Here is a 13429-nt window from a genome sequence, read left to right as displayed (position 1 = left end):
CATCCTAGTATTGTTATGTATATTGAATAAGTATCGAGACATTTGTTAATATTCAGATTTAATCTATTGATAATTAAATTATACCACCTTGGTAATCAAATACACAATTACTTCAAATCATCAAACCAACATTAAATTAATTGACACATAATAAAATGACCATTGTCATTTTGATAAATTCATGTGCAAATTCTATTGTATAATGTTCATTGGTTCATTATTAATAACTAAATGAAATTTGATTTGTATTGTTAATTGTTAAAATTGGTTGTATGGCATATTTCATGTACTGGTTTAAAAATATCAAAACTAATTAATTATTATACAAACATAATAAATTAAATTGATAGAACAAAGAAATATAAAAAGAACTATCAACACCATTTTTAAACATTACAAGCTCATTTCTATCTATACCAACATCAATTAATGTTCAATTAAAACAATTTCATGCATTTTTTACTTTCTTAGTGATACATACACATTTTAATATCTTTTCTGAACTACAAAATACCAAAATATTCGTAAAGAAAAGTGTTCTATTTAATACATGGCATATCTTTATTCAATTTTAATTCTCTGAAACTAAAAACATTGTAAAAATACCATTATATTATGTTGTACTAAAAATATTCGTTCTTATTAAAATTAACGTTATTTATGTTACTTTCATTTTTATACTTTATTCGTTTCGGTCCAAGTAAAGAATGATGTATGATAATACTAATAATGTTGTGTTTAACATTTTTTGTCTCATTTGCATTCATATCATTCTGATTGTATATTATATTTCAAATTTTCTTTTTAATTATAAACACTAGTTTTCTTAAACAACTTGATAAAAACGAACCTATTTCAAAAAATTAATAAACCTTTAAGTCGTTATTACTGAAGTTACTATTTTGTATAATTTTAGAGAAATAAGATAAAATTGAGTCTTACTGTGTAAATGTAATTTGCAGAGTGATAACCCTCGTTTTAATGTATTTTAGTAAGAGATATGGTTTAATAGAAACAAATCCACTTGCAGAACAAACGATAGTGTATGAATTAAATTAATGGATTGTTCAACTCAGTTAAGATAATAAACTCTTTGATTAACACCTTTTTTCCAGAAAAAAAATAACACAAAATTAGGACTATTGATTTAATATGTTTGCTGGTTATTTCTTTATTTCTGACTAACTATTTTTAAGTTGTGTATAATAATTATTCTCTTCCTGAGAATAAATATTTTGTAAATAAGTCATAAGACAAACTCCTTCAATCTGGTTAAAACATAAAAAGAGAAAGAAAATAAGTTAAATAAAATAATTTTAAATACCTTATGAATATAAAATCGACCTTATTTTCAGAAACAATAAAATTAATAATAGTATTACAGATTTAGTAATTTCATGAAATCTTTCATTAATTTATTGTTAAAAATTATTAGAACAAATAAAAAAAAAATAAATGATATTTTATGGAAAACGATAGTTGTTATTAGATAAATTATAATAGAATATAGAAACAATGATAGAAAATGTTGTTATAACAATAATAGTATAAAACCATTTTATTAGTGACATTGTTTTGTATTGTTACAAATATTTAACACTTTTTGTTTTAATAACTTCCATTTATTTTTCACAAAGAAGGAGAAAAGAAACTAACAACCAAAAATAAAAAAAGAATAAAAACATTATGTTGAAGTAATAATCAAGACAATCCTACTGTTATCTTTAAAATGAGCTTAAAAGAAAATTCATTTAGACAAAAATTCATAGAGACTTTTGTTATAGCTCAAAGCAGACTGTTGTATTCTTAAGAATCGTTGTTTCGAACAATCATTTTTAAAGTGACTGAAAAAGTTTTGGAGAAAATCTTTGTAGCTAGAATAAAAAAGTTCATCTCGAGACAACATATCTAATTCTTTATTTTGTAAAGCCTCTGACATTTCCATATGATCTTCTCCAAGAGTATATATATCTATTTCATCATCACTACACCAACAATCATCATCATCACTCATTTCATTCATACCATTAGACCTACTTTGTTCCATAGCACTTTTTTCATTTGCATAAATTTGTTCCATTCCAATAAGATCAAGATATAAACCTAGTAACGACAAAATAGTTAAAGGTACTCCTTTTTCATCTCTTAGACTATCAACTTCTTCAAACTCAATTAATTGAGCTTCATACATTCCATGAATTTTTCCTTGATATGTTCCTTTTTCTTTTACCATTTCATGCATTTTAACAGCATTTTTAAATAGTTCAGGTAAATACTGAGTAAGTTTTGTATTTAGCCCTTTACAGGATATGAAAGCTCTTGCCAAAACAATTTCTAAATCACTGTTTCCCTTTCCATTACCTCTTGCAGCAATTTGTACGATTTCTTGACCAATTTTATTACCATGAAACATTCCAAGGAGTAACAATGCTTCACATGCTTTCTTTAACAAATACTCTTCTTCCATTAATCCAATTTTAACAGCTTCATCAAGGTTTTGTAACATGAGTGATACAATATTTTGTCCATCTTCTGTTTCCATGATGTTAACATACTTTCTTAATGTTTCTATCATAATGTCAATAGACAATTCTAAACATTGAGAAGTTGCTTTTCCCGCACTTAAAGATAATAATAATAATTTCTTTAATTCATCACCTAGTGCCATTGAATACTTGACTATAACTTTTGATACCATTAATATTGTTTGTGTTGGATAGTCAGAACTTTGTCTTGAACAAAAGGCAAAAATAGTTGGTAAAGGAGAGAATAAAAATTCTACAACTTTTAAGAAGATAGCTCTGTTGTTAAACAAGGTAGTAAAAATTTGAATCATTGAATTTCTAACTTTAGGAGAAAGTGGATTATGTAAAAAACAACGTAATAAGGAAGCAACTAATGGTTGGAATAATGTACCTGCTGGTGGTAGGTATCTACAATAAGCTGATAAAGCATCTAAAACAAATGGTAATTCATCTGGACCAACAGAAAGTGAATTTAATAAAGCAGAAAAGAAAGAAGTATAAAAAGGAGATATTGTAAAGTCTTGAATTGAAAGACAATGAGTGAGTAATCTTAAGAAATAAGGTAATACTATAGGACAATAAATAAACTTATTAAACGAATTAGATAAAGCAGTTAAGAAAAAAGCTAAATCTGAATATGTTGCTGAAGGTAATACAGATGATATACAAGTTAGTGCATAACAAATGTCATGATCAACAAAGTCTTCATTATTCATCATATCAATTAATTGGAAATCATTTTTAACAACATTAACAATAATACTATTAACTTCTTTTTGCATTGGGATATGTGCTTTTGTTAAATAATTAGCACAAATACTTAATATTAATAATCCTGTACCTCTAATATTTACAAAGTTACGTTTATGTAATATTAATAATTGTTCTCCTTGTTCTAATAATTGAAAACTACTCATAAATAATACATTTACAGGTACTATTTGGTGAAGTATAATATTATGAAAGAAAATAATTCCTGCTTCTGGTAATGTTGTGGATGATGTTTGAAGGACATTTTGTGCAGAATTATGAGATAATGTGTCAAAGGGAAATGACCAGTCTTGTACTTGACTACACATAATTCGTACAACAAATGTAACTATATCATTAACTTTTTCGATATTATACTTATGATACCAATCTAATGCTGCAAAAGCAGAAAGAACATCTACTAAAACAATTAACACTCCATCTTTAATGTCAAAAGAAAGGTCATTAACTACTTCTAATGATTGCCATTGATTATTTTGTTGTTGTTGAATAATTTTTTGAATAACCATTAAAATACATGGTAATAACTTCGTAAAGTATTTACTAATTGATTCAGGTGCATCTGAACATAAAAGTCTAATTAGCGATAATGCGTGATACCATGCTGGAATTGATTCTGAATTCAATACTGATTCTAGAGCATCAGGTAAGTGTTGAAAAACCTCATTATTTACATATTCCGGACAGTCTATACCAATAAATGAAATAATACTTCCAATAATTTTCATTGCAGAAGGACTTGTCTGTGTTTGTATTAATTGGATAAGATCAGCACATCCACCATTCTTAGAACAAAGTGAATTTAATATCGATCTATCAATAAATGAATAACACAATAAAGCATCTAAGACAGGTAATGTTGATGGTAATCTTCTAATAGATTCATTAATTAAAGCAAGTCTACTAACTTTGTCATTTCTAGTAAGTGCTTCTAAGAAGAATGAAAGCATTATTCCAATCCTTTGAGGACAGGTATGGATTTGAGGTAACACTTGACTAACACAAGCTGCAATATCTTGTTGTGGTAATTGGTTTGTAACTAAATTATTCTTACAAACAATAGCAGCTAATAACCTTTGATTTGGGTCTACTGTGTTACTCAATGAAATATTCAACAATACAGGAATTGATTGTGGTAATGAATTTAATAATGCACGTTCAGCATTTTGTCGTGTTTGAGAGTCACAAGGAGAAGTTAGTGTTTGGAGAGTATTAATAATGGTGTTTTCCTCTTGCATTGAGAGAATATTTACAGTTTTCTTTTTTTATTCTTTTAGTTTATTTTATTATAATTAATAGTTATAATGCTTATAAGATATAATTTTTTCATTAGAATTTTCAAGTATTAATACAACTTTTTTATATAATGTAAATTTGTTATATATAACATAAAAGAATGAATAAAAAGATTGAATTGAGAAACAAGAACTTAAAAATATAGTGAGTGGTATTGTTCGTGAAACTAATGAATTCAATGAAGAAATATATTCAAATTGACAGTGGAGTTAATTTCCTTGGATTACATACTGTTAATATAAATGTTGATCCAAATGAAACAGATGAAATCGAATTAAAAAATAGTTGTATAGCAATTTTGCTACATTCTGATTATTCTATGCAATGTTCAGTATATAGTTATATCTTAATACCAAATGAATTTACATTACAAAATTTAATTACTCCATTTTTGAATGGTGGAGGATGTATGCATTGTAGTGGACAAATAAACCAACACACCACATCTATAATTTTTAATAATATTAAACTTACAATAACAACAGCAATGACTTCAAAACCAGAAGAATCATTAAAACTAATAAGAATGAGATGTTTAAAATGTCAAAAAAGTTCTGAAGTATGGACTTTAAGAGAATCAATATATTCTATTTCATTAAATGAACTTTTACATTCTTTGTCAACAACACATTCATTAGAACATCCTAAATTTCCAACATTTCCATGTAAAGATAATTTGTATCATATTCTTGAATTTACAGGAAATGGAATTGCACTTCATTTCTCTTTATCTTTAATTCAGCCATTTTCTGTTCAGTCTCAATTAATTCCAGATCAAATTTCCCAAAAACAACACGTTTTATCTGAAATAATTGAAATGAATTGTCATATGACAAAAGAATTAATGATTTTAAGAAAACAAATTCCTAAAGTTCAAAAGTCATTCGAAGCAAGAAAACAATTATATTCTAAATTAAATCAAATGGAAAATATTTATTTAGGTCAATCATTATTACAATTTACACCATCTGATTTAGTTAAATTTCAATTAAATTTTTATCAAGAAACTATTGAATTCTCTAAACAATTTAATAACCAATTAGATACTTCTAAAAATAAAGAATCTTTGCTTACTAAAATAAATGAAGATATATCTAAATCGTCTTTATCTCAACTTACTGATACTTCTCCTCAAAGAAAAATTACAAAACCTCCTAGACTTTCTCTTATTAATAATCAATCAATAGAAGATAATCAATTAATTTCTATTACATCTATTCCTTTAGAAGATGAAAAATTAGTATTAAAATTAATATGGAATGATCAATTAATTGTAGAACATAATGAAACATATTTTCAATTAAACCTATCAACATTACCAACTCTTTTTGCATTTGCTTTATCTACACAATCATATAAAAATTATCTTATTTCTAATAATCTTAGTTATTCTTATAATGAATTAAATGAATCGACAATTAAACGTGTATTATCATCAACAATTAAACCACATTTTGATTTTAAATATACTACAATAGTTGATACTATTCCAATAACAATTGAAGTTTCATTGTGTTTTGCTTGTCAATTCCATCTTTTAAGGTTATTGTATTACAAAAATTTATCAGTTCCAATAGAAAATGCATGTCATAATTTCTTTAGAAGTGTAGCTTATATAACTTCAATAACAACACAAGGTGGTAAATCAAAAAGTTTATTCTTTAAAACATTTGATGAACAATTCTTATTTAAAGAATTAAAACCACCAGAATATGAAGCATTTTTAGATGGTGGTGGAGTTGGATATTTTAATTATATGTTAACTGTAGAACGTAAAACTGTTTTGGTAAGAAATCTTGGAGTTTTTTCTTCATTCATTAAAATTGGTAATAACAAAAGTGAAAAAGTTATATTCCTTATAATGGAAAATTTATTTTATGGAAAAGAACCTACAAAAACTTATGACCTTAAAGGTACTCTTAAAAAAAGAACATTAGAAGATGAAGAACTAAAAGTTGGTTTAGATGGTAATTTTGTACAGTCATTATCAAGAAAACCAATCATTGTTAGTAAAGAAATTAAACAAGAATTAATGTCAATTATTAAAAATGATACACAAATGTTATCATCATCTAATGTAATGGACTATTCTTTAATTGTTGGATGTGATGAAAAAGACAGATTATTAAGAGTTGGTATTATTGATTTTATACGAACATACACATGGGATAAACAATTAGAAAGTGTTGTTAAAAAAATAGGTGCTTTAGGTCAAAATCCAACAGTAATAGAACCAGAGTTATATCGCAAAAGACTTCTTTCATTTATCAATTCTGTGTTTATGGTTATGCCTGATGATTCATTAATAGAATAACATTTTATTTTTTATATTTTTTTTGTGTTATTTTAGTTTATTTATTTTAAATAATTCATTATCTTCAAACTAAAACATTAATAAATTGTTTAATTGAAGGGAAATAAATTATAATTAAGAACATGATCAATCATTTGAAGTAGAAGCTGATTGATTCTCTTTATCATTTAATTTAAAAATTGAATAAATGTGGTGAAGAGAAGAATTAGGAAAATCTTTTAATTTTATATTTAATTCAGAAATTGGCTGAATTGGTTTTTGTATTTCTAATACTTCACAAACATCATTAAGACATTCTAAAGGAATATTTTTCATTTTTTGAGTGAGATAATGAATTTCTGAACGATTTAAAGGTTTCTGTGAATATTTTTTCTTCGACTGAAGAAGATTATTTGCTTCTTTTAAATGATGATTAAGTTCACGAATACAATGTCTATAATAATTTTCAAAAATTTTATATAATTTTTCAGCATAGGAATGAACATAATTTCCAGGAGGGTTGAAAGTCATTGCATTAGTAAAAGTTAGTCTAACGTCATTACTAAATTCATCAATAGAATAATACATATTCTTTTTAATCTTTTTTATCACTGTTCCTAAATCCATAGGTGTTTTAATAATATCAAAATAATTAGGTATATTCCATATTTCTGGATCTACTGGTTCCATAAAAACTTCACTTTCACTTACTTTCATTAATTGTTTCATAACACTCATACATAACTCCTTTTCAAAACTATTTAATGGCTCATTCTTAATTACTGGCTTTTCTTCAATTTCATATCCACTCATTGACCTTGTCATAGGTCTATGACTTGATCCTTCTTCAATTTTACTTTCTTTCTTCTCTCTTTCTTTTTTCTGTCCTTTCTTTTCTTCTTCTTTAGAGACTCCTTTAATTAGCTTTTCACTTCTCTCTTCCATTCTTATCTTTAAGTTACAATTTTCTAGTTTGTTCTTAGTGATACCATTTATACTATACTTTTATTATTTCTTTTATTTTCTTCTTAAATCACTAAAAATATTAAAATTATCATTAAAACATGGTTAATTAGTCTATGCTTCATCTAATATTTATATCTCTTCTATTACCTTTACTTTCTTAAAACCAATTCACATACCTTTTGATATAACAACTACTGTTTATAATTGAGCTGTTATTCCTTTTTTTCATTTTTTGACTCATAGAACCAATTAACTTCACTTTCAATCTACTCTTTTCATTATATCTCCTTTTCATAAAATTAAGATTTTCTTAGCTATATTATATCCTTCCTCATCAATAAATATTGCTATTTATTCTTTCTTTTAAATCATTAGTCCTTAATACAATATTCTTAACTTAATCTTAGTAACAATTAAAACATCAACCTTTATTCAAACCTACTAAATGTCTTAGGAAATTAATTCTTCTTAAATCCCTAAAAGAGAAGCCAATGTACCCAATGTAAAAAATATAAATTCATGTTATATATTCTTTTACTTGACATAACCTCTTAATAAAACATATTAATAATACAAAGAAAAGAATCATTAAAATAATTGTCATAAAAGAATTGATAATATTTGAAGAATAAAACGCAGTTAGTATATCTATTTGGAAATTTTATTTAGAAAGAAAGTTAAAATAATAAAACAAACTATTACATATAAGTTTCTCATTAATGTATACGCAATGTGGAATATTATACTTATTAAATAAGTCTTTAATAAGAACTTTTGGTTTATTAATGAATATTCTTAAATTTTGACTCTATTTTAACTGTTGTTTTGTACTAAACTGAATAACTACTTCTTTCCATTCAATGTTATGGTTAGATGTAATAAATCCTTTGTCTTGTAAAATAATTAATATATCTCAAATATTATTTCTGACATGACTTTTAATTGACCCTCAGTTTGAATTTGGGAGAAGTGAATATCATGGACATACACATAATTCGTTTTTTTTTTAATAAACAAAACTCTGTGTTTTTGAATATTGACTTCAAAATGAATAACACGACTTACTTCTAATTTTTCCCTTTACAGAAAGTATTTCTTTGTTAATAAAACTAAAAGTTATTAAAGAATTTTTTCAATAAGAACAGATGAACTTTTAATTTCACAATTTTGATTCAATCCTTAAAGACTTAAAATTTTATTTTGAAGGGTATGAATGTAGTTAAATTCAATACTTTGAACTGACAAAATTTTTCTGACTGAAACAGTCTAATAAATCCATATGATTTTTCAAATATTATTGTCCCTTCATTTGAGAAATAGTAACTTCAAGCTGAAAACTTGGGAGATAACTCTCTTTCTCTTTAACAATTATTGTTTCAAATGAACTTATTTTTTATGAGAAAACATATTATAATTTTGATTTAATTTTGGTAAATGAGATAAGCCACATGTTGAAACTAAGTATTAATGATTGCCCATTTTGACTCTTTCAGAGTAATTTCTCTATTTTCTTTTTATATAATGAAAGGACAACCTCTAGAATTAATTTCTTTATTATGTCTAAGAAAGAATTTGTAAAAAAATAAAACTTTCAATGAGAGAAAGGTTGTTCCATAATGATGAACTTCTAGATTGGGTAATAAGTGTTAGGTTTGTACATTCAATAGACGATCCAGCAAAAATTATAACAAAATTTGACCTTATAAACTCTTGTGAATTATCAACAAAAGAGTCTAATAAACCTTGAGTTATCTACTCCAAAATAAATCACTCTATGAAACAAAGAAGACTCTTCCTTAATAAGAACAGAATTTGAAATATACAAATCTTCAAATTGAATATTTGAATGAGCTACAAATAGTATTTTAGATTTTATTGGATAATTAAATTAATCCTTCTGTGCAATTTCTAATTTCAAGGAATCTATTAACTTGGCTCAGAGATTTAACTATTCACACCCACTAATATGAATCCCTCATAAAATTATTGTGCTGATTTATAAACTATCAATATGATAACTCATAATGTCTAGAACATACCAATTAATTAAACCAATATTAATCACTAAAGAAATTACAGATTCTTTTGTTATGATGGAATGTTTTGGACAACTTAACATATTCTTTTTTTTTTCAAAATTGAATAAATGCGTCAATGGTTGACGTTTGTTTGAACGAACTCATTTTCAATCAAATATGATTCTTTATATTGGCAGAGTATTGTAGGAAGAAGATGTTTTGTTCTGATTCCAACAACACTAATAACGTTATTACCAAAATTGCTTTGAAGAAATTATAAAAAGTATATCTTCATTTGACATATAATAAAACCCCATAAATAATCTTACTCTCTTGAAAGTCACTTGAGAAGTCAGTTCGTAAATTAAAAATTCTGCTTATTAAATGAACACTAGACATATAAAATTTTTCCTATTCATTAACAAGACTCTTCTTGAATCTCTAATTATGGATGACATTGTCCAGCTTTTTCTTGTCTAGTTATTTATTATTAAAGAACCCTCAATATAAAAAACGATATTATAAACATTATTTCTTGAATGATTTTTCATTAGTTGATTTACTAAATATTCTTTTTTTTTCATACTTCTTTCTATTGACTTGAATTTTGTAACTCTGTTATTAATAATTGTTGTAAAAGTATAATTAGTTCAATTGATAGGTTCTATTACAGTTGTATTTCTGAAATATTCTTTCAACACTTGAAATTGTTTGTCCTTATCCAATTATTGTTTTTACTTTAAATCACTTTCAAAGAAAGATATTCCATCTTTCATTTCAATGCCTTCATCTTCTTATTGAACAACATTACTACTCTCAATAATATTCATTCTATTTAAAATAAATGTAGAAAGTAGTGAAAGAATTATAAATAGAGGTGAAGCGTGTTAGTTAATAATAAGTATTTGATTTGAAAGGACAATGATCTTTTTTTAAATACACCATTTAATATACAAATTGAGTAAGAAAAAAAATATCACTGTTTAAACTATAAGAACTACAAAGATAATTCTCTTTTATAAATAATGTATGTTCTTTAAGATTGTATCATTTGAATAAATAATTCAAATACATCACCAAAGAAGAAACATATATTAATTGTTATTAGTTCTTAAATTTGAATTATGTCTAACCAATCAATTATCCTTCATTAGATGTTCGTGATACAAGAACTTTCAAAGAAGGTTCTGTAAGAAGAAGTGTTTGAGTATCATCAAGAATTAGCTTGTGTTTAGTAATGAATTGAGACAATGAACTTAAAGAATCAAAACACAAATCATCTTTTAATTTTTTCAATGAAATAGATGGACGATAACTTAAACAGATCATTTGAATTGTTTTAAATTGCATTCGTTCTATAATAGAATAAATAACTTTCTTTAATAATTTAGGTGCTCTTTTATATATAATGAAAAACGTATATGGGTCATCATTAAAATAAGCAATGGAAACATTAATTGCAATTTGAATACCAATATTTGCTTTAACAGTTTCTGGAAGAGTATCAACAATTGCTTTAAATTGAAAAAGAGAATTAACGTATGCAGTATATAATATTTGAAATGAAGTAAACATTAGTACTGACTCATCTTCAGCAGGATATTGTAACTCTTTAAATAAATGCATCAACACACTAATACATTGATTAAACTCACTAACATCTTTATGTTGAATAGAATATTTAGCATGTACTTTATATACTAACACAGTAAAGTCATTATTAATTCTTTGGACAGTAATATCTTGACGAATACCTTTTAATTGGTCACATAAGTAAGCATAATCCTTATTCTTTTTGTATTTCATTAACACAAAATTTAATGCTGTTTTTAGGGTTTCTTCATTCCTAATTTCATCTAACTTTGGTTCTCCTTTTAATCTATAATAACTCTTTTCTAATGACTTTGAGCACCCAACAATAGCAGTTTCTTGGTTTACTTTATTAGGTTTTTGCGTTTCTTTACGAGTCAGTTTAATGTGTTTTTCACTCTTTTTTAACTTTTTTGGAAATTCCTTTTTTAATGATAGCCTCTTTGGTTTCATTTGATTGAAATCAGCATCAGTAAATACCACCTTTTTTTTCTCTGCAATGAGTTTATTTTTTACCCTTTTCTCAGCCTCTTTGATGGCTTGAAGACTCATACTAAAAGATGACAATCAGTTCATAAAAAAAGAAAAAAAAAAGAAATAGTAAATTCAATAGTAAAATTTTTTATAATAAATGATTTCTTAATGTAGTGTATTGGCATTGAATTAGTTTTGTTCTCTATGTCTTCCATCATCTGACTGAAAATCAGGAACTCTTCTTGGACTTGGGTATAAAGAAAGAGAAGGGTTTTGGAAATAACTATTTGAGTTTGAATTTAATTGTGTATTACTTTGAATACCTGAATAATTTGAATAAAGTAAGTTAAACATCTGATCTAACTGATCAATTCTCCTTGTTAAATTACTCCATTTCATTTTAGACTCTGATAACTCTCCTTTTATTTCTTCAACTTGATTTTGTAATTTATTAATATCAATACGTAAGGAAGCAACATTTAATAATTCATCATTATCACGTTTAGGTGGTTCTGTAGATAATGAATTTGAAGGGAAAAATGGTTGAAGTGTTTGTGCCAAAATGCCCTTTTTATTTTTCTTTCTTTTAATTTTTTCAAGAAGTTCAGGATGAGCTCTTTGAAAGAACTCGTGTTTAAAACATAAACCTTCTTTACAATCTAATTTATGAAATCCATAAATATTGAGTTGTCTAACGAATGAAGCAATATTTGAATGTTTAAAATGTTTTGGCAATATTTCTTGTGCAAACTGCACAGGGTTATTAACACATATTGCTGTTCCTTTTAATGGTTCACTCCAACATATAAGTGAGTTAGATTGAGGAGAATTTACTAATAAATATAATTTAGCAATGAATGGGGCACAATTATGAAGAAATTCCAATGTCCCTGGTGCTTCTCCATATCCAAGTGTGTTGGTATTAGTGTTTTGGTTTTGTGTTTGGGTTGGTTCTGGACTTTGTGGGTTGAAACTTTCTAATAAAGTTCTATTTTGATTTGTTGAAGGAAGTGGGATTTCCATTGCCATTATAAAGAATGTTCTCGATGTCTTTAGGATCTTATAGTTCGTTCTATTCTTCTTAGAATAAACTAGAAGAATGTTATTGTTATGGTTATTATTTTTAATTGTCCTTTTTTCTTTTAATTTTATTTCATCATTTAGAACTACTCTCAAATTGAATATTATCAAAAATAATATTTATTTCATTTGTCTCAATAATCTAGCCAATGAAAGAGTTGTCTCATTACTTTTTTGGGTTATAAAAGTTCTTGGGTTATTAATTGAAAAAGTGACACATTAACTAAAAAATTCTTCACAAGTACTACGTTAAGAATTCTTTCGAAGGAAGAGGAGTTGAATTATTTTATACATTATGTGTCTTTATTCATAAAAAACAAATTAAAGAAAGGAATGAATTAGCGTAAGCAAAGGATTTAGTAACATCCAGCAATCAGATAAATAACAAAGAAAAGAATGGTAAAATCAAATTGTCA

At 25.6% G+C, this 13429-nt stretch overlaps 5 protein-coding genes across 5 annotated transcripts; 1 reads left to right on the top strand and 4 right to left on the bottom strand.

Moving 5' to 3' along the window:
* Positions 1-1747: 1747 nt before the first annotated feature.
* Positions 1748-4534, bottom strand: ENU1_034230 (hypothetical protein; the record flags this gene model as incomplete). Its single annotated transcript, XM_008857385.1, has 1 exon — positions 1748-4534. The coding sequence occupies one exon, from the start codon at positions 4532-4534 to the stop codon at positions 1748-1750; it is 2787 nt and encodes a 928-aa protein (XP_008855607.1).
* Positions 4535-4761: 227 nt separating this feature from the next.
* On the top strand, positions 4762-6906 carry ENU1_034220 (phosphoinositide kinase, putative; the record flags this gene model as incomplete). The annotated part of the gene is made up of 1 exon (XM_008857384.1): positions 4762-6906. One exon carries the CDS (start codon positions 4762-4764, stop codon positions 6904-6906), a length of 2145 nt encoding a protein of 714 aa, XP_008855606.1.
* A 126-nt stretch (positions 6907-7032) lies between these two features.
* ENU1_034210 (bromodomain containing protein) lies at positions 7033-7830 on the bottom strand (the record flags this gene model as incomplete). Its single annotated transcript, XM_008857383.1, has 1 exon — positions 7033-7830. One exon carries the CDS (start codon positions 7828-7830, stop codon positions 7033-7035), a length of 798 nt encoding a protein of 265 aa, XP_008855605.1.
* A 3179-nt stretch (positions 7831-11009) lies between these two features.
* On the bottom strand, positions 11010-12011 carry ENU1_034200 (SAC3/GANP family protein; the record flags this gene model as incomplete). The annotated part of the gene is made up of 1 exon (XM_008857382.1): positions 11010-12011. The coding sequence occupies one exon, from the start codon at positions 12009-12011 to the stop codon at positions 11010-11012; it is 1002 nt and encodes a 333-aa protein (XP_008855604.1).
* Positions 12012-12122: 111 nt separating this feature from the next.
* ENU1_034190 (heat shock transcription factor, putative) lies at positions 12123-12962 on the bottom strand (the record flags this gene model as incomplete). Its single annotated transcript, XM_008857381.1, has 1 exon — positions 12123-12962. The coding sequence occupies one exon, from the start codon at positions 12960-12962 to the stop codon at positions 12123-12125; it is 840 nt and encodes a 279-aa protein (XP_008855603.1).
* Positions 12963-13429: the final 467 nt, after the last annotated feature.

This window comes from Entamoeba nuttalli (genome assembly GCF_000257125.1).
Source record: "Entamoeba nuttalli P19 unplaced genomic scaffold asmbl_2609, whole genome shotgun sequence".
NCBI lineage: Eukaryota > Evosea > Mastigamoebida > Endamoebidae > Entamoeba > Entamoeba nuttalli.
The sequence above is the reverse complement of the archived record's forward strand: the minus strand, read 5'-3'. Positions and strand labels throughout refer to the sequence as shown.